The 18,671-nt window shown below is 38.2% G+C and overlaps 1 protein-coding gene across 1 annotated transcript in view; it reads right to left on the reverse strand.

The window, feature by feature from the left end:
- Notch2 (notch receptor 2) overlaps nucleotides 1-18,671 on the reverse strand; it is a 153,026-nt gene that overhangs the window by 20,286 nt on the left and 114,069 nt on the right. The window contains exons 14-22 of the mRNA XM_046467112.2: nucleotides 18,138-18,283; nucleotides 16,227-16,340; nucleotides 13,284-13,403; nucleotides 12,712-12,864; nucleotides 8,216-8,444; nucleotides 7,007-7,208; nucleotides 3,147-3,300; nucleotides 2,602-2,786; nucleotides 875-1,007 (exon numbers count right to left, since the gene is read on the reverse strand). Of these exons, the coding sequence (XP_046323068.1) occupies nucleotides 875-1,007; nucleotides 2,602-2,786; nucleotides 3,147-3,300; nucleotides 7,007-7,208; nucleotides 8,216-8,444; nucleotides 12,712-12,864; nucleotides 13,284-13,403; nucleotides 16,227-16,340; nucleotides 18,138-18,283 (1,436 nt within the window). The remainder of the gene's footprint in view (nucleotides 1-874; nucleotides 1,008-2,601; nucleotides 2,787-3,146; nucleotides 3,301-7,006; nucleotides 7,209-8,215; nucleotides 8,445-12,711; nucleotides 12,865-13,283; nucleotides 13,404-16,226; nucleotides 16,341-18,137; nucleotides 18,284-18,671) is intronic.

An 18,671-nucleotide genomic window follows, 5' to 3' on the forward strand; every position in this document is an offset into this window, starting at 1 on the left:
CTATTATAGTTCGATTGCCAAAAGATAAAGAGAAGCTTGAAAACATGAAGAGAGAAGAGACATATCCCATACAAGGGAGTTTCAATACAAATAAAAGCCAATTTCTCATTAAAATCATGGAAGTGAAAAAGCAGTGGGATAAAATATTAAAAAAGCTGGGATGGGGTGGGAGGAAGACAGTCAATTATAATAACCAAGATGTAAGACAATATAAATACTTCTCTGAACTTCCAATCTCTTTGACACAGAAGAGAATGAATTTCCCATTATTGTTGATGGCCTTTCACATTTTTTCAGTTTACTCAGAATTCACACAATCATAACTGATCTCTTCTAATAAATAATACTTATTCCTACTTTCTAGGAAATTGCTTGGAGGTTGTTGGTAATGCCCACAGCAGAATGTTGCTCTGCATTTATGTAGGCACAGCCTTAGACCAACAGCTTCCTCCTCTGGAATTATAACAATAGGCAACTATTTTCATTTCATTCATTCCCTCACCCTATGGAACCAAAAACTAGCTAGCTAAAAAACAAAGCAGGTAAATGTTGTATCATTTACTCAGGGGATTAGTAGCTGCTTTTGCTTGAAGCATCAAGAAATCTTGCTGACCAGGATAATTTTGTTACAATGTTGTATCAGTTCTATGTTCTGTGTTTTATGAAAAATAAGATTTGAAACAACCAGACCAAATTGAGACTATGAAGCAGAGCTTGCAAGAAATGAAAGAAAAAAAATACTTGAATTACTAAGGTGCAGAACTAAATGCTTGTAGTGAAGCTAGTTTTACTGTTTGGTTGTTTTGGGTTTTTTTCCACTAAGAATGGATCTGTAACTTAGAGAAAGGCCATGTATGGAAGGCTGATTTCATACCCCGAGTGCCTGGTGGGCACGAGCACTTGAAATGGTTCACAAGGTCGATGCAAGTGCCTCCATTCTGGCATGGCTGATTCTGGCACTCATCCACTTCATACTCACAGTTGACACCCTGATATCCTGGAATACACTGCCAGGAGGAAGCAAAGAAGAAGAGATTTTGCATCATTACTGGAGACAAACCACGAAGGCAAGGGAGATCTGAAATGTTACTGTGATCCTCTCCTGCTTCTCATTCAGCTCTTTTATGTTTCTCTGGAACCACCACATTCTCTGCTGATCATCTGTGCGGGGTCAAACTCCATCTTACTGGTATTTACCTATTTCTCTTCCAGCCAAACAAGCCACTTTAAAGATAAGGATTGAATATCATGAGGGTTGTTTTCAATATGATTCCTGTGCAAAACTTTTTTTCCTCCTGTGTACTGGTTTTTCCCATTTTTTATATATGCATTCCTTCATATGTCCAAGGACCCTATGGCTCAGTCAAATAGCATGTGCGGGTGGGTAGTAAAGGTATGGCATGTACTGACCTCCAGGTTCAGAAAACTGCATGTACATGTGAGAAACTGACTGAGATAGAAGTAGGGGCAGAAGAAGGTGGCGCTGGCTGGCTGTGGCTGACGTAGGAATTGGAAGGAATTCAGGATTGGTAAAGGAATACAACCCAACAGTACCTTTATTTGAGCAATAGTTCAACAGGCTTGTATGTAGGGGAAGTCCCTTGTGGGATGTGACCATCCAAAAGGGAAGAAGGATGAGGGAAGAAGAAAAATGAACTCTTGGAGAGAGGGGGATGAGAAAGGGAGGTTAGTGGTATAGACAATGTCACTCAGCAGCCCAATAGCAGGAGTCTCTGGTCAGAGAGCTCTTAAGGGCAGCTTTGGCTGGGTCTTTACAGACTAGGGTATATCTCATCTATGACTAGTAAATGTTGGGTGTAGTTTTACAGGGTATGCCAGGCAGGTAGCACCTAAACAGTTAAAATTCTGCTTATCTGGGATAAGTTGAAGATAAATGAATGTGTAAACATTTGAGTTTGGCACTGGTAGGCTTCTGAGTTAATGAGTCCCACACTGGCTGTAAAGAAATAAACAATCTAGGTAACAGTGAAGAAGCAAAGCCTTTTCTGTTGTTTGGCAGTCTGAATTGGTATTGAATTCATGTCTCTGGTGCTTTGTTAACATTTTGCTCTAACCATTAGCCCATATATTAAGACAGTGACATGTTCCTTGAAGATACACAATCCAATACACACACGTAACATTTAGCATGGGTACTGTGGAAACAGGATTAGCAACATTTTTTTTTTGAGAGAGAGAATTATCAGTTGACTGATCAGTGACAGCAGACAAAGGTGACATGGATGAAATAGGAAAGCCATTCCTCAAAGTGGCTTCTCCTATCGCAGCTGATATTCAGGGAAGTTCCAGGGACCACTGTGCACAGGGGACGGTGTATAATGCACCTTAGAAGTGGTTATTGGTTCCAAATCCCGGAGCAAGCCTTTTTAGAATCTATATAAAAATATCTTACTAGGGCAATGCTAATGTATTGCATAGGGAGGCTGAAAAAACAGTGGGATTGGTAAACACTATGATGGTGATTAGTAAAAATCTATAAGTTGTATACATAAGACACAGCAGCTAAATTTGACACACTAGAGCTCATAACAGCCACACCACCTCCTGGGAGCTCTCTGATCTGTGCTCATTCATCCTTACCTCACATCTGTATCCTCCAAGGAAGTCAATACAGGTGGCGCCATGCTGGCAGGGATTGGATGCACACTCATCAAGCTGCTTCTCACAGTAGCTCCCAGTGTAGCCCAGTGGGCACTGGCAGTGATGCGTGTTGCCAGCATCAATACAGATACCTGAGTGCTGGCACAAGCGCTCAACAGGCACAGCTGGGAAACCAGGGGAAGAAAAGTCATCACAGAAGAGCACAAGACACACATTGTTCAGAATGACGCATGAGCAAGTGAATCAAAGCTGGTTGATCAGCAAATTTTATTCTTGTCTATTTCTTCACAACTCTCTGTACCAGATTTGCATTAAAAAATAAACAAGCCCTACAAGTGGAATATGCCTTAGAATTTCTTTTTGGGACCTTTAACCCCATTCCTCTACCCTTTCTCCAGAGCTTTACCCATTCACTATTATCCGTCTTTCCCTCTTACCCAACAAGATTAATATTATTAGCCCTAAAATGCCCTTGGTCAGTCAATACTTCAGGGAAAACCTTGAGCCCCAGGGACAGAGCTCACCTTTGTGGGCGGCTGCCAATTTACAGGAGACATTGGGCACATCACAGTAAGCACCAGTCCACCCAGATGGACACAGGCACCGGGACTCTGCCTTTTCCTGAACACAAGTACCTTTGTTTTTGCATGGAGAATGACTGCAGAGGTTCACCAGGGTCTGAAGCAGAGACAAGGAAACATATCTATCAAAATCCAAATACCAGAAATGAAGAAAATAAGTTATATTGTATTACAAGAAATCAAAGGAAAACACACTTAAAAAAAAAGAGAGAGAGAGAGACCTCACCCAAGCTCTAAAACAAGACCAAATGTTCCAGATACAGCTCACAATTTTAAAATAGTCTTGGTTTCTCTTAGCTCTGCTATTTAATAAGTTCTTTCCACAGAAGTTCAAGAATTTCAGAAGATCCAATAGGTTAAGTTATTCTCCATATTCTAGACAGGATTATGTCTACATATACAGACACCCTGTAGGGCTAGAAAGAGAGTTAAAGCTATGCAAAAAGTTCCATTTTCCTTATGCTAATCCTATATGAAACCCATGTGGATCCTGACCAAACCCTGCCTGCAGTGAAGATGGGTAAAAGGATATAAAGTCCATTAATAAACCTAAAACTGCCAAAGAAGTTATTTTATTTAGTTTTATTTGTTCTAATTAGTTATACATGACAATAGAATGCATTTTGACACATTTTAACAAATGGAACACAACTTCTCATTCCTCTGGCTGTACATGGTGCAGAGTCATACTGGTAGTGTAGTCATACATGTATATAGGGTAATAATGTCCATCTGATTCCACCATCCTTCCCATACCTATACTGCACTCCTACCCTCCATCCCCTCTGCCCAATCCAAAGTTCCTTCATTCTTCTGTACCTGCCCCCCCCCCATTATGGATCAGCATCCACTTATCAGAGAAAACATTTGGCCTTTGGTTTTTTGTGTTTGGCTTATTTCATTTAGCATGATATTTTCCAACTCCATCCACTAACTTCTAAACACCATAATTTGATTCTTCTTGGATCAGCATCCACTTATCAGAGAAAATATTCAGTCTTTGTTTTTTTGTGTTTGGCTTATTTCACTTAGCATGATATTCTCCAACTCCATCCACTAACTTGTAAATGCCATAATTTGAATCTTATTTAAGGCTAAGTAATATTCCATGTATATATACCACATTTTCTTTATCCATTCATCTGTCGAAGGGCACTTAAATTGGTCCCATAGTTTAGCTACTGTGAATTGAGCTGCTATAAACATTATGTGGCTGTGTCCCTGTAGTAAGCTGATTTTAAGTCCTTTGAGTCTAAACCAAGGAGTGGGATAGCTGGGTCATATGGTGGTTCCATTCCAAGTTTTCTAAGGAATTTCCATACAGCTTTCCATAGTGGTTGCACCAATTTGCAATCCCATCAGTAATGTATGAGTGTATAATTTTCTCTACATCCTCATTAATACTTATTGTTGCTTATTAACTGCCATTTTGACTGGAGTGAGATGAAATCTTAGTTTTGTTTTGCACATCTCTAATTGCTAGAGATGATGAACATTTTTTCATATGTATGTTGATCAATTGTATTTCTTCTTCGGTGAAGTGTCCAATCAGTTCCTTAGGCAATTTATTGATTGGGTTATTTGGGGGTTTTTTTGTTGTTGTTGTTGTTGTTTTTATGTTAAGTTTTTTGAGTTCTTTATATATCCTGAAGATTTGCGCTCTATCTTAAGTGCAGGTAGTAAAGATTTTCCCCTATTCTGTAGGCTCTCTCTTCATGTTATTGATTGTTTCCTTTACTGAGAAGAAGCTTTTTAGTTTGAACCCATCCCATTTATTGATTCTTGATTTTACTTCTTGCACTTTAAGAGTCTTATTAAGGAAGTCAGGTCCTAAGCCAATATAATGAAGATTTGGGCCTAGTTTTTCTTCTGTTAGGTGCAAGGTCTCTGTTCTAGTGCTTAAGTCTTTGATCCATTTTGAGTTGATTTTTGTGCAGGGTAAGAGATAGAGGTTTAATTTCATTTTGCTTCATATGGATTTCAGTTTTGCCAGCACCATTAATAGGCTATCTTTTCTCAAATATGCTTTTTTAAAATTTTTTTGTAGTTGTAGATGGACAACATGCCTTTATTTTTATTTGTCTATTTTTATGTAGACCCAGGACCTCACATGTGCTAAACAAATGCTCTGCCACTGAGCCACAGCTCCAGTCACACCAATGTTTTTAGAGCCTTTGTCTAGTATGAGATAACCATATTTATGTGGGTATGTCTCTTTGTCTTCTGTTCTTGACTATTGGTGTACTTGTCTATTTTGGTGACAATACCATGCTGTTTTTGTTACTATTGCTCTGTAGCATAAAGGTCTAGTAATTTGATGCCTCCTGCTTTACTCTTCTTGCTCAGGACTGCTTTGGTTATTCTGGGTCTCTTATTTTTCCAAATGAAATTCACGATTGCTTTTTTCTAGTTCTATAAAGAATGTCATTTGGATTTTAATAGAAATTATATCACATCTGAATAACACTTTCGGTAGTACGGCCATTTTTTTAAATGACTTTTAAAAAATATTTATTTTTTAGTTATAGGTGGACACAATGTATTTATTTTATTTTTATGTGGTGCTAAGGATCAATCCCAGTGCCCCACACATGCTAGGCGAGTGCTCTTCCTTTGAACCACAACCCCAGCCCCAGTATGGCCATTTTGACAATATTAATTCTGCCTATGTAAGAGCATGGGAGATCTTTCTTTCTTCCAAAGAGCTTATTTTGAAGGGAAGAAAATGAGGTTTATGAAAAACAAAAAGCAGAGAGGAAGGCCATGTTCACATTAGAGACTGTTGGCTGAAAGAAAAGGCCACTGGAGGTAGGGAAGACTGCACCTCCAGCACTGCCATCCACCCTACGAGAGTGAGCATGCACCCCTTGAAGAATGTTTGCTGGATCCACACAATCAGCACCAACCTGCTCAACACATGAAGGTAGTTGTTTGCACGTCCAATATAACCAAAGCCTTACTGAAATGCACCTGTGAATCAGGTTACATTTTGCTATTTATTCCAAAGTTCTTTGAAGTTCTGTTGTTCTTTGATTGTTGAAGAGGTAAGTAGAATAAAATTAAATAGTACTGTTTGGTAAATATCTTTTTTTTTTTTTTTGGTACCAGGGATTGAACTCAGGGGCAAGCGACCACTGAGCCACATCCGCAGCCCTATTTTGTATTTTATTTAGAGACAGGGTTTCACTGAGTTGTTTAGCACCTCACTTCAGCTGAGGTTGGCTTTGAACTTGTGATCCTCATGCCTCAACCTCCTGAGTGGCTGGGATTACAGGCGTGTGCCACCACAATGTCTCTTGGTGGCTCAGTTTCTCTTCCATGAATTGAAAGTTTAGAGTAATCACTTATGGGGACTTTGCCATCTTAAGATTCTATGAAAATGTATAATTATATATTTGAATTTTAAAGATACATAAATAGTTTGGTTTTATGAATTCTACATTGGAAGACATGATAATTGCTACTATACTCTTAGATGTTGTACCTGAACTTTAAAGATGGCATTTTGATGTTCTTTCTCCTCTTGTACTTCCAATGTAAAAGGTATCTATGTGCTTGCTTCCCTTGTGTATTTTTCTGCAGTTCTTGGTCAGTCTCTTAAGACAATCTTAGTTTACAGATTCATATCATGCTGCCTGCATCACCAGTTTGAAACCTACTAATAAGTTACCAGATTCATCTCAGGAAGACCCCTAGGACTATGATTTCCTCTTTTAAAGGGGGCTTATTTTGCCTAGAAAGGGAACAGGTATAATACTCAGCTACTGTGGGAGAACTGAGTGAGTGGACAGGAAACTAATTACCTGACAGTTTTTTCCAGTGTAGCCCAAGGGGCAGGTGCAGCGGTAGGTACCCAGACCATCAATACACGTTCCCTCATTCAGGCATGGATGAGAGTTGCATTCATTGATCTCATGGAGGCAGAAGGGACCAGTGAAGCCCACAGGGCACAAGCAGGAGAAGGAGTTAATTCCATCAACACATGTGCCACCATTGAAGCAAGAACTGAGAGGCAAATGGGCAGGGAGGCAACATTAGCTATGTATTGGTTCCTCTGACCGGCTCTTTTACAAACAAGGTTTAAAAATCTAAATTGCAAATACCCCTGAGCATCTCAAACTCCTATATCCAGTAAATTTTACTTTCCTTCAAACTGGATGTCAGAAGCCCTGAGTGCCAACTTCCTTTCTATACCCAAAGGCTTAGGAGCATTTAAAAGGCTGTGCTTACTCTAGATTCCTGGAGAATGTGAAGTTTTCCACAATTCTGAGACTCTCCACATATTATTATTATTATTAATCAACTAAGTCAATTTACTTTATATTGAAATTTATTTTATACTTTTTTGGGGGGGTTCTAGGGATTGAATTCAGGGGCACTCAACCACTGAGCCACATCCCCAGCCCTATTTTATATTTTATTTAGAGACAGGGTCTCACTGAGTTGCTTAGCACCTCGCTTTTGCTGAGGCTGGCTTTGAACTCACGATCCTCCTGCCTCAGCTTCTGAGCTGCTGGGATTACAGGTGTGCAGCACCATGCCTGGCTTCAATTTACTTCATATAAAAAATGCCAGATAAATAGCTTTTCAGTTTAGACTTCTTTATGAAAGAGAAACAGAACAAACATGTTGATAATATAATAAAAATAAATGGAACAGACTTCCCAGAAAGTCCTTAAACAGTGGTAACAAATCTGCCAAGGAATAGGAATTTTTAGATCAACTGCCGTTGAAATGAATAAGAAAACAAAGAGAGAATGGAATTATAGTTCCTACTATTATTCCCTAAGTAAGAAATAAATGCTGGCCTATCTATCCCACTAAGTTTATCTACCTTCAACCTTCTTTCAGGAATTGGGAATAGGCAATGAGAGATGACTAGAATAGGAGCCAAAGGGAGGTCCCACCCCTGCCCCACAATCCTAGCACTCTTAAGTTCCTAGAACTCCTAAGTTCCTCTGCTTTCTTTCCTTTCCACATAAGATGCTGATGCCCAACGCACAGCCACTCACCTCTCAGTGCATTCATCAATGTTGTTCTCACAGTGGACTCCATCGAATCCTGCCTGGCACTTGCAGGTGTAACTGTTGACATAGTCAGAGCAGGTCCCTCCGTTCTTACAGGGTTCACTCAGACACTCATTCATGTCTGTCTGGCACTTATCCCCAGTAAATCCAGGAAGGCAGAGGCAGGAGAAAGTGTTCACTCCATCCACACAGGAACCTCCATTCTGGCAAGGATCTAAGCCATTATAAAAGTTAGGATTTGGAACAGCAGCACCAAGTTCACCTTAAGACTGGTGAAGGTGAATGATCTCATGCTAAGGACAGTACAATTCTGACTTCTGTCCTTGACCTCTAACCATCTATTCTGCCCTGATTTCCCCATTTATGAAAATTAATTCAGTAACATTTGTCTGAGATTTTAGAATTTTATGGCAATTGGGATACACGGTCATCTAATCACCCCTAACAAATTTGTAATATTAGTATAGTCATAAAACTTGCATTGATCTTTCATACACTGACAAACTAAATATGTGATCCAACACACAGCTCATCAGAAATATTTATCAATATTTTCAAAATGTATATGTAGAGGCTGAACAGATGAACAAAGACAGAATTATACGTAAAATCTCCATATATATGGGTATATCTACATATATAAACATATATCATATATATTAATTTTGTTCCAGAAATATTAAATAAATTAATCATCCCTCTATTCTTCTCTTTCTCACTATTTTCATTTATTTCTTTATTACTACGTGTTTTAGATTCAGGTAGCATTAGGAAACATACTTTTAAAAACAATTTTAAAAATCACATAGTTTGATCTTAGAATAGTTTATGCTTACAGAAATTAAATAACAAGTCTATTCCTGAGCGACATGATGGAGAGTTAGGCCTACTTTTTCTTCTTGTAGGTGCAGGGTCTCTGGTCTAATGCCTAGGTCCGTGATCCATTTTGAGTTGAGTTTTGTGCAGGGTAAGAGATAGGGGTTCAATTTCAATCTACTATATAAGGATTTCCAGTTTTCCCAGCACCATTTGTTAAAGAGGCTATTTTTTCTCCAATGTATGTTTATGACATCTTTCTCTAGTATGAGATAACTATATATTTGTGTGTCTGTCTCTGTGTCTTCTATTCTGTTCCAATGATCTTCAAGTCTATTTTTATGCCAATACCATGTCATTTTTATTACTATAGTTCTGTAGTAAAATTTAAAGTCTTGTATTTAAAGTCTTCTGCATTACTTTTCTTGCTAAGGATTGTTTTGGCTATTCTGGGCCTCTTGTTTTTCCAAATAAATTTCATGTTTTTTTTTAAAAAAAATTTAGTTGTACATAGACACAATATCTTTATTTTGTTTATTTATTTTTATGTGGTGCTGAGGATCAAACCCAGTGACTTACATGTGGGAGGCAAGTGCTCTGCCACTGAGTTACAACCTCAGCCCCTAAATCTAATGTTTCAAAAACAAATTTAAAAATCACACAGCTTGATCTTAGAATACTTGATGCTCACAGAAATTAATTAACAAGTCTGTTCCTGAATGACATGATGGACAGTTCTATAAAGAAAGTCCTTGGAATTTTAATGGAAATTGCCTTATATCTGTATAGCACTTCTGGTAGATTGCCATTCTGATAATATTAATTCTGCCTATCCAAGAACATGGGAGATCTTTCCATTTCTTAAGGTCTCCTTCAATTTCTTTCTTTAGTGCTCTGTAGTTTTCATTCTAGAGGTCTTTCACCTCTTTTTTTAGATTGAGTTCGAAGTCCCAACTCTCCATCATGTCATTTCAGGAGCAAACTTCCTCAATAAGAATCCTAAAGCACAAGAAGTAAAATCAAGAAGCAATCAAAGGGATAGTATCAAACTAAAAAGCTTTTTCACAGCAAAAGAAGCAATCAAAAACTTGAACAGAGAGCCTACAGAATGGGAAAAAATCTTTACCACCTGAACCTCAGAGCATTCATCTCTAGGATATATAAAGAACTCAAAAATCTTAACACTAAAAATCCAAATAACCCAATCAGTAAATGGGCAAAGGAACTGAGTAGGCACTCCACAGAAAAGGAAACATAAATGGTCAAAATATATATGAAAAAAAGTTCAACATCTCTAGCAATTAAGAGAAATGCAAATTAAAACCACACTGAGATTCCATCTCACTCTAGTCAGAATGGCAATTATCAAGAATATTAGTAACAATAAATGTTGGTGAAGATGTCGGGGAAAAGGTACACTCATACATTGCTGTTGGGATTGCAAATTGGTGCAACCGCTATGGAAACCAGTACGGAAATTTCTCAGAAAACTTGGAATGGAACCACTATTTGACCCAGCTATCCTTGACTCCTTGGTTTATACCCAAAAGACTTAAAATCAGCATGCTATAGTGACATTGATGTTAATAGCAGCTCAATTCACACTACCAAGCTACAGAACAAACCTAGGTGCTCTTCAACAGACGAATGGATAAATAAAATGTGATATATATATATATACACACACACACACACACACACACACACACACACACACACACAATGAAATATTTCTCAGCCATAAAAAAAGAATGAAATTGTGGCATTTGTAGGTAAATGAATGCAACTTATTATGCTAAGTGAAATAAATCAATCCCCCCAAAACCAGAGGTCAAATGTTCTCTCTGGTATGTGGATATTAACCCATAACAAAGGAGAGTATGGAGGGGAAGAATAGAAGTTCACTAGATTAGACAAAGGGGAATAAAAAGAAGGGAGGATTGATGGAAATAGGAAAGACAGTAAAATGAATTGGGCATAACTTTCCTATGCTCATATATTAATACATGATCAATGTAAAATCCACATCATGTACAATCAGAATAATGGGATCCTAATTGAAATTGGTTGCACTCCACATATGTATAATATGTCAGAATACACCCTACTGTCATGTATATCTAAAAACAATGAAGAAAAAAGAAAGAAATTAATCAACAAAATTTGAGCTATTATCATGCCATGGCCCTCCACAATATAGATAGCATACAAACCAGAATAAGAAAATCAAGATAGAGTTACTGCGCTTAAGGATCTTAAAAATATAATTGCAAGGCTGGGGTTGTAGTTCAGTGGTAGAGTGCATGCGTGAGGCACTGGGTTCGATCCTCAACATCACATAAAGATAAACAAATAAAATAAAGGCATTCTGTTCCATCTACAACTAACCCCCCCAAAAAATTTAAAAAAATATAATTGCAAAGACAATTCATAAATTTAAAATGAAAATTCAATACTGAGTAAAATGCCCCTACTTTGTGAGAGGGACACTTAAATACCTCATATTTGTTTTAAATAATGATTGAGTCTAATTACAATTACAGGAATTATAAAAATATTTTAACCTTTCTTAACCACAGTACACAATACTATAATTTCCATAGACTCCCACAAGAAACTCACCATAATTTACTGAATTGTTTCAAACTCCTTGTAAACATTGCTGGTCCCACTTCATATAAGAAAGAAAGTTAAAGTACTGTATATTTATTTGATAGTTAATGTGAGAAAGGCATCCAAATAGTTTTATTCAATTCTCTAATTTCTCCATCAATTGACTCTTAGACATATTTTTCCCACTATTTGCCACAAAATGTTAAAATTATTTGTCTATATATCTTTCTTCCCCAGTAAGAAATGAGCTTCATAAAGGTTGTGACTAGGTCTAATTTATCTTTGGACTGCCATCTACAAGCTTGTTGTTCACAGATCTTATGAACACTAAAAGTTCAATAAAGATTATACTATGATTGACTCTATACTACCATATTTATCAACCTAGATAAATTAGACTAATTCTTTGAAACATACATTTTACCAAAGCTTAATAAAAAAACAGCCTATATATCACTACTCATCAACAAAGCAAAATAACCTATTACTATGAACAATACGGACAAGTCTCAAATATTATGCTTACTGAAACAAGTCAAAATCTCTAAACAGAAAGTATGTTTATATGATTGCATGTATTTAAAATGGTAAAATATGCCAATTAATCTACAGTGACAAAGAAGATCTGTGGTTGTATGGGATAAGAAAGTAGAGGGATTAAATTACAAAGGTATACATTAAGAGGGACAAATCAGTGTATTATCATAAATGATGGCTTTTGTTATCATATGCCAAAACTTGATAAAATATACACTTAAATATTTGCAGTTTATTGCATGTTAATTGTCACTCAGAAATACGTATAAGGAAAACTACCATAGCATTGTCTCCATCTTGTCAATATTCAAAACATCATAGAGAAGTGCTTAAAAGAAATTCATTTGTTTTGATTCCTAAAGACACTAGCTTCTAAAGAAGATGTTAAACTAACAGTGTTAAAAATACTCAATAAATGACTGGTATGGCTGACATCAGTATAAGAGGCAGTGGCCTCTGCTGAACTCATCTGCTCTGTTCCCTGAGAAATTTCCTCTCCCTTGGGGCATACTCACTGGCAAGACAGTCATCGATGTCCTCCTCACAGTCCATACCACTGAATCCTGGAGGACACTCACACATGTAGCTGCCCTGGGTGTTATGACAGAGACCATGGTTCATGCAGGGCTTGGAGACACACTCATCAATGTCAATCGTACACCTCTGACCTAGAAAAAAACACCAATGAACAACTAGTTTTTGGAAGCTGATTCCCGTAGTAATCTGTGGGGCCTGAGCTTATGTGGGATGGGTAAAGCTACTCCAAGGACACACTGGTTGATCTCAGGCTTTGGGAAGACCCAACTAAACATCTATATTCCGGAAAGGCTAATGCCATCATGCTAAAATTCTCTGTAGAAAGAACATCAGGGTTTGAGAGTCTCTGTGGAGTCTACAGCCACTAGAGGGCCCCAAAGGACAATGGAAAGGCTTTTTGCACCATTCCAGTTACCAGCTCCAGGACAGAGTTCTTGACAAAGATGGACCAGCCTCAGAAGATCAAAGTCTTTTATGTCATCTGATGATGACCTGACCACTTTGAAGTTCAGAACACGTATGCCTGGCTCCTCCATCTTCATGTTATTACCTTGCCAGCCAGGAGCACACAAGCAGGTGTAACTCTCAAAATTCGGTGCCTCTTTACAAACAGCAGCATTCTCACAAGGGTTTGGGGAACAGGGAGCCAACACAGTTTGACAATTTTTGCCTGAAAAGCAAATGACAGTTTGTGACAGAGAACTTGCCAAGTAAACGAACGTTTTCCCAAATAGTACACCCAGAATTCCTCGGAATTCAAGTTTAAAGTAGTCATTAAGAGACTATGGGCTGGGTGTGGTGGTGCACCCCTTTAATCCCTGCAATTTGGGAGGCCAGGGCAAGAAGATCATAAGTTCAAGGCCAGTCTGGGCAATTTAGCAAGAACCCACCTAAAGATAAAAAATAAGGAAGGCTGGGCATGTAGCTCAGTGGTAGAGTGTCTATGGGTTCAACCATGTTGGGGAGGGGAACCCTTTGGAATCTGAGAGACTCTTAGTCCTTTCAATCTTGGTCTGACATTGCTAACTTGCAAACCTGGGCAGGTTACTTCTCTTCTCTTACTCATATAAAGAGAATGAGACCAATATATAACTCAAAGAGAATTTTTGAGGATTAAATTTAAAAAATGCATACAAAGTCCTTATTAGCACACATCCTGGTGCACAGAGAGTATTCAATTACTGTTAGGCTGCTACTAATTTTGCTATTATCATCACAAGTGGTTCCATGGATTTGGACACCTGCATTCATCAGATGAGATAATTTTTGCATTTCCATAGTTAAGATTCAGCTACACTGAAGCTCAGCCTCACAGACTGAACCATGGCCTCCTGCTCCTCCAACCTCAGCTGAACTGTTCCAGGGAATGGGTTAACTGGAAGGCAATGGGCACTACTGTACAAGTAGAAGACAGTGGAGCAGCTCTGATTGCCAGGCAAGCTGACTCCTTATAATGTATGAATATGACACTGGTATCTGCCCACCACTTCCTACTTTAGTATGTTAGATATAAACTCACAGCAAGAAATAATTAAATAGGAACGCTATTATTAAAAGGGGATGAGGTTTTTACTTTATTTTTTGTAGTGCCAGGGATCAGATCCAGGGCTTCACACATGCCAGGCAAGCACTCTACCACTGAGCTACATCCCCAGCTAGATGAGGTGTTTTTTTTTTTTTTTTTAATTTATTCTCAAATTAAAATTTTCGTTCTAAAGTTTTGTACTCAGGAAAAAAAATCACCAAATGTTCACCAAAATATCTTAAACCCACTTTTAAAAAGTAGGAGAATAGTGGCTTATAAGGGTGCTTGGTTCCCTTACGCTGGGCAAACCTGACAAAGCTTACAGCCTTTAACCACGCACAGCTACAAGGCTAATCTGCATAGTTGTGTTCAGTCAGGCTCACTCTCCGTTGTAAATTTTTTAAACAAGGATGCTAATGAAAAATCAATATCCAGCAAAAAGCCAAATATATCAGTGCATCGGAAAAGCATGATGAGAAAACAGATCATCTGCAGATGAGCTGTACACCTAAGATACACAGCAAGTAAGTCCCCAAAGTAGCTGAGCACAGTGACACCTGTGTATATCCACAGCTGTCCATTCTCAGGCTTTGTGGCTGTGAGATATTTGGGGGGTTTTTTGGAGGGAGGGAGTAAGGGGACGGTACCGAGGACTGAACCCCAGGGCACTTAACCACTTAGCCACATCCTAGCCCTTTTTGTATTTTATTTAGAGACAGGGTCTCATTAAGTTGCTTAGGGCCTCACTCAGTTGCTGAGCCTGTGTTTGAACTCACGATCCTCCTGCCTCAGCCTCCCAGGCTGCTGGGATTACAGGTGTGTGCCACTGCATCCAATGTGAGATGTCTTTTTGCTACCAACAAATGAGATCAACAAGCCTCTGGAATGACGTTATTTGTACTTTCTTTGTCTAGAGACAGAATCTCTTATAACTTTGAATTTATGAGCCAGGAGGGTTAAATGCAATTTCCCTACATTACCACTTCTTCTAAGGAGCAAAGGTAACAAAGAAGAGACAAGTCTTTCAGTCATGCTTGTGGCCATCCTGCTGCTCTGCACAGCTCAGTCACCATGAACTGCTGTGGCTAACTGCCCAAGACCCAGGGAATGACAGGTCTGGTGTGTTCCTGTCTGCATGCTGTGCACTGCTCAAACAGGCAAAGCCACAGTTGTGTCTGTTCCTCATGGATGAAGAAAATGGACGACAAGGAGGTGAGCAAGGCATACAAGTGCAACCACCATGCAATGGCAATGAAGACATAGGAGAAAACAGGAAGAATGTCCAAAGTGCCAAATATACCTACCAAAACAGAACAGTTGAGGTCAACTGAAATCACACTTTTGTCTTCTCTGTGTGAAAGAGGCATTCAGGGGACAATATTTCTGAGTAAGACTGACGTTTGAATGTTAGGATTAGAATGGCAGTTAACAGGAAAACCTTCAGACTCAGAGATTTATGGGCAAATGCTCTATCTCCTACTTATCTTCGTGAGACAGGAAATTCTACATTGTAGAATTATTGAAGACAAGATTAAATAACCCAAAATATAAAAAGTGTTGGAGAACTGTGGGTGTTAACTCAGTGGCAGAGCACTTGCCTAGCATATGTGATGCCCTGGAATTCAATCTCCAGGACAAACAACAACAACAACAAAACAGTGTCTGTCTGACACAGTTCATCAAAACACATGGTCCATTCAAATGATGAACTAAGTCTATCAGCTACATACCAGATTCCAGTCAGATATAAAGTCCAAACACTAAAGCATTAAGAAGACCAATGTATTTCCCCATCTCAAATTTTCCGAACTCAGGTTGCAGTCAGTGAGGGCAGGAAGGACACCCAAGCAGTGATTCCTCGAGCAGCATCAGGGCCCCACAGACCTGCCTCACTGAAGCTCACAGTGCTCACTGACCTGGCTTGGTCAGACATCCCCTATGCTCACTGCAGGCACCTACAGCACCCACCTGTGTAGGGCAGCACACAGTGGCAAGTATAGCCACTAACATCATCAAAGCAGGTCCCCTGGTTCAGACAAGGATTTGAGGCACATTCATCAATATTCACCTGGCAGTTGTGGCCTGTAGGCAGAAAAGTGAAAACCACACACACACAGTGACTTTCTGTCAGCCTCCTCTTTACCTCAATGACCAACCAGTTCTCTTGGTGGTAAAAATGAAACACCTCTGAAATGGCACTCGTTGTTTCAGACCATTGGAACACCTGCTTATTCATTTTGGTCATATGTCCCTGGCATATAGTCAGTCAGTGAATGATCAATCGGTCAAAAGATGAAAGTAATAACAGTTTATTCTAATGGCCTGAGAGCCTATTACTCCTCCAATTACAAGTAGTTTCTTAATAATAAACCAAGATGCTAAGGGTTGAAACATTTGTTATCGTATCTAAACATAGGCCTTTTTATGCAAAGTTTCTGGTCAGCAAAAAAGAAAATGTTTTTGAATACATAATCAAAGCCTCTGATTTATGCCCACTCTCATTTGCATAGTCTCTACCATCAAGTGGGGTACGTCTGAAGTCAAAAAATTGTTTTTCTCCTGATTCAAAGCATGACATTTAATCCCACTAAATAATGGATAAAAGCAACAAAAGATCAATAGATATAGGATAGTACCCAATATTGCCTACTTTTTGCATTTCTGGTAAAGTTTCACACAAAAAAATAGAAAAACTACAGCACAGTAAAGGAGAAATTGATTATCTAGGAGTATAGAGAACTGGGCTCAGTTGTACTCTAATACTAACTGGGCATAAGAAGTTGGATTTTACATTTTGAGTTTTAGTTTACTCACTGATAAGCATGTCTCAATGAAATAAAGAAAGATGCCTTTGTATCTACAAATTTCTTTGCAATATATCAGAAAATGACTGAAATAGGTCTCAGAAAAATTTCAGTTACAGTTTAAGTATCATCTAAAATGCTTAACATCAGAATTGTTTTAGAGTTTGGATTTTTTGGACTTTGGATACTTGCATACAGATAATGAGACAGAACCTAAGTCTAAACCAAAAAAAAATCAAATTTGTTTCATATACACACATAGCCTGAAGATAATTCCATACAATATTTCTAATGAACCTGTATTTTTTCTTTGACCTGTCATGAGGTTGAGTGTGAAATTCTCCACCTATGGCAGCATGCTGGTGCTAGGAAAGTTTCAGATATTGGAGTATTTTATATTTTTGGATTAGGGATGCTTAATCTGTAATCAAATAAAACGGCACTAAAACATGCTGATATAACATAATAGCCAATCACGGTTTTTGAGTGAAGAAATCAATGGGTAATGTAAGCATAAATACAAATGATCTACCCATATATTTATCTCTCATAAGTTTCCAAGTGAAAACTTATAATAGTGCAAATACAAGTGTGAACTCAAAAAAAAGGCTTATACAATTTCACTGCTATGCATTTTTCCAAAAGGCAATAAAAAACTAAATAAAAATACCTTGATGTGTGAAAGAGTTTATGAGAAGGTTCCAAACACAGCTGAGTCTGTGATGTTGCTACCCTAACTAGAAAGCAAAATATTATATTTCTATAGAGCTATTTGAATTACCATAGAATGAAACCTAGACCAATGACCCTACAATTAGGCACTTGTCCAAAGCTGTGTGAGTCTTAACTGAACATCTTAAATATGAACTGTTTTAACAGCTTGCCTCTCTGTCAGGCTGAAGGCAGAAATTTCATCTATACAAGTAATTTTTCCTCCCCCAAATGTCTCACAAATACTAATTCCTCCATGTTTACCATATGAATGAATGAATGAGAAAACAGAAATGGAAAGAACTGAGCCATGTAGTATGCAATAAGACAATAAGAGACATAAAAGATGTACTTTTGTTTTCACCTTTAAAGCCCTTCTTGCAAGTGCACTTGTATCCATTCACCAGATTGTCACAAGTTCCTCCATTTTGGCATGGGTTAGAAAGACATTCATTTTTGTCCACTTCACAGTTGGTGCCAATCCATCCTGCATCACAAAGGCACTTATATCTAAAAGAAGACCCCACAAAAATGTACAGTAGAGTCAGAGAATAAAATAAAGGAGTTGGTGATGAAATGAGGAGGCAGGAGCTCTTTAGTAAGGTAATCTCATATTCTTCTATGACTCTACATAGAGTCATTGGGCCCATCTGGTATATTCAGTAAAGAGACCTATGTGGTGCTTCCCTAGCTCACCAAGAAGCTAGTGAAATTAATTAATTATAGTGAATTTCATATATAAACAATGACTGGTCATATGTATATATATATTGGGCCACTCTGCAGGAAACACTAAAATGAATAATTTACAAAACTAATTTTATTACACATAAATCTAAGGTAAAACAAACCTTAAGATCCCTACTTTGTGTTGCAAAACAGACACCTGGAAATAAGA

The sequence above is a fragment of the Marmota monax genome, unplaced genomic scaffold (genome assembly GCF_021218885.2).
Source record: "Marmota monax isolate L192 unplaced genomic scaffold, Marmota_monax_Labrador192_F-V1.1 WCK01_AAM20220418_F8-fsc00181, whole genome shotgun sequence".
Classification (NCBI taxonomy): Eukaryota; Metazoa; Chordata; class Mammalia; order Rodentia; family Sciuridae; genus Marmota; species Marmota monax.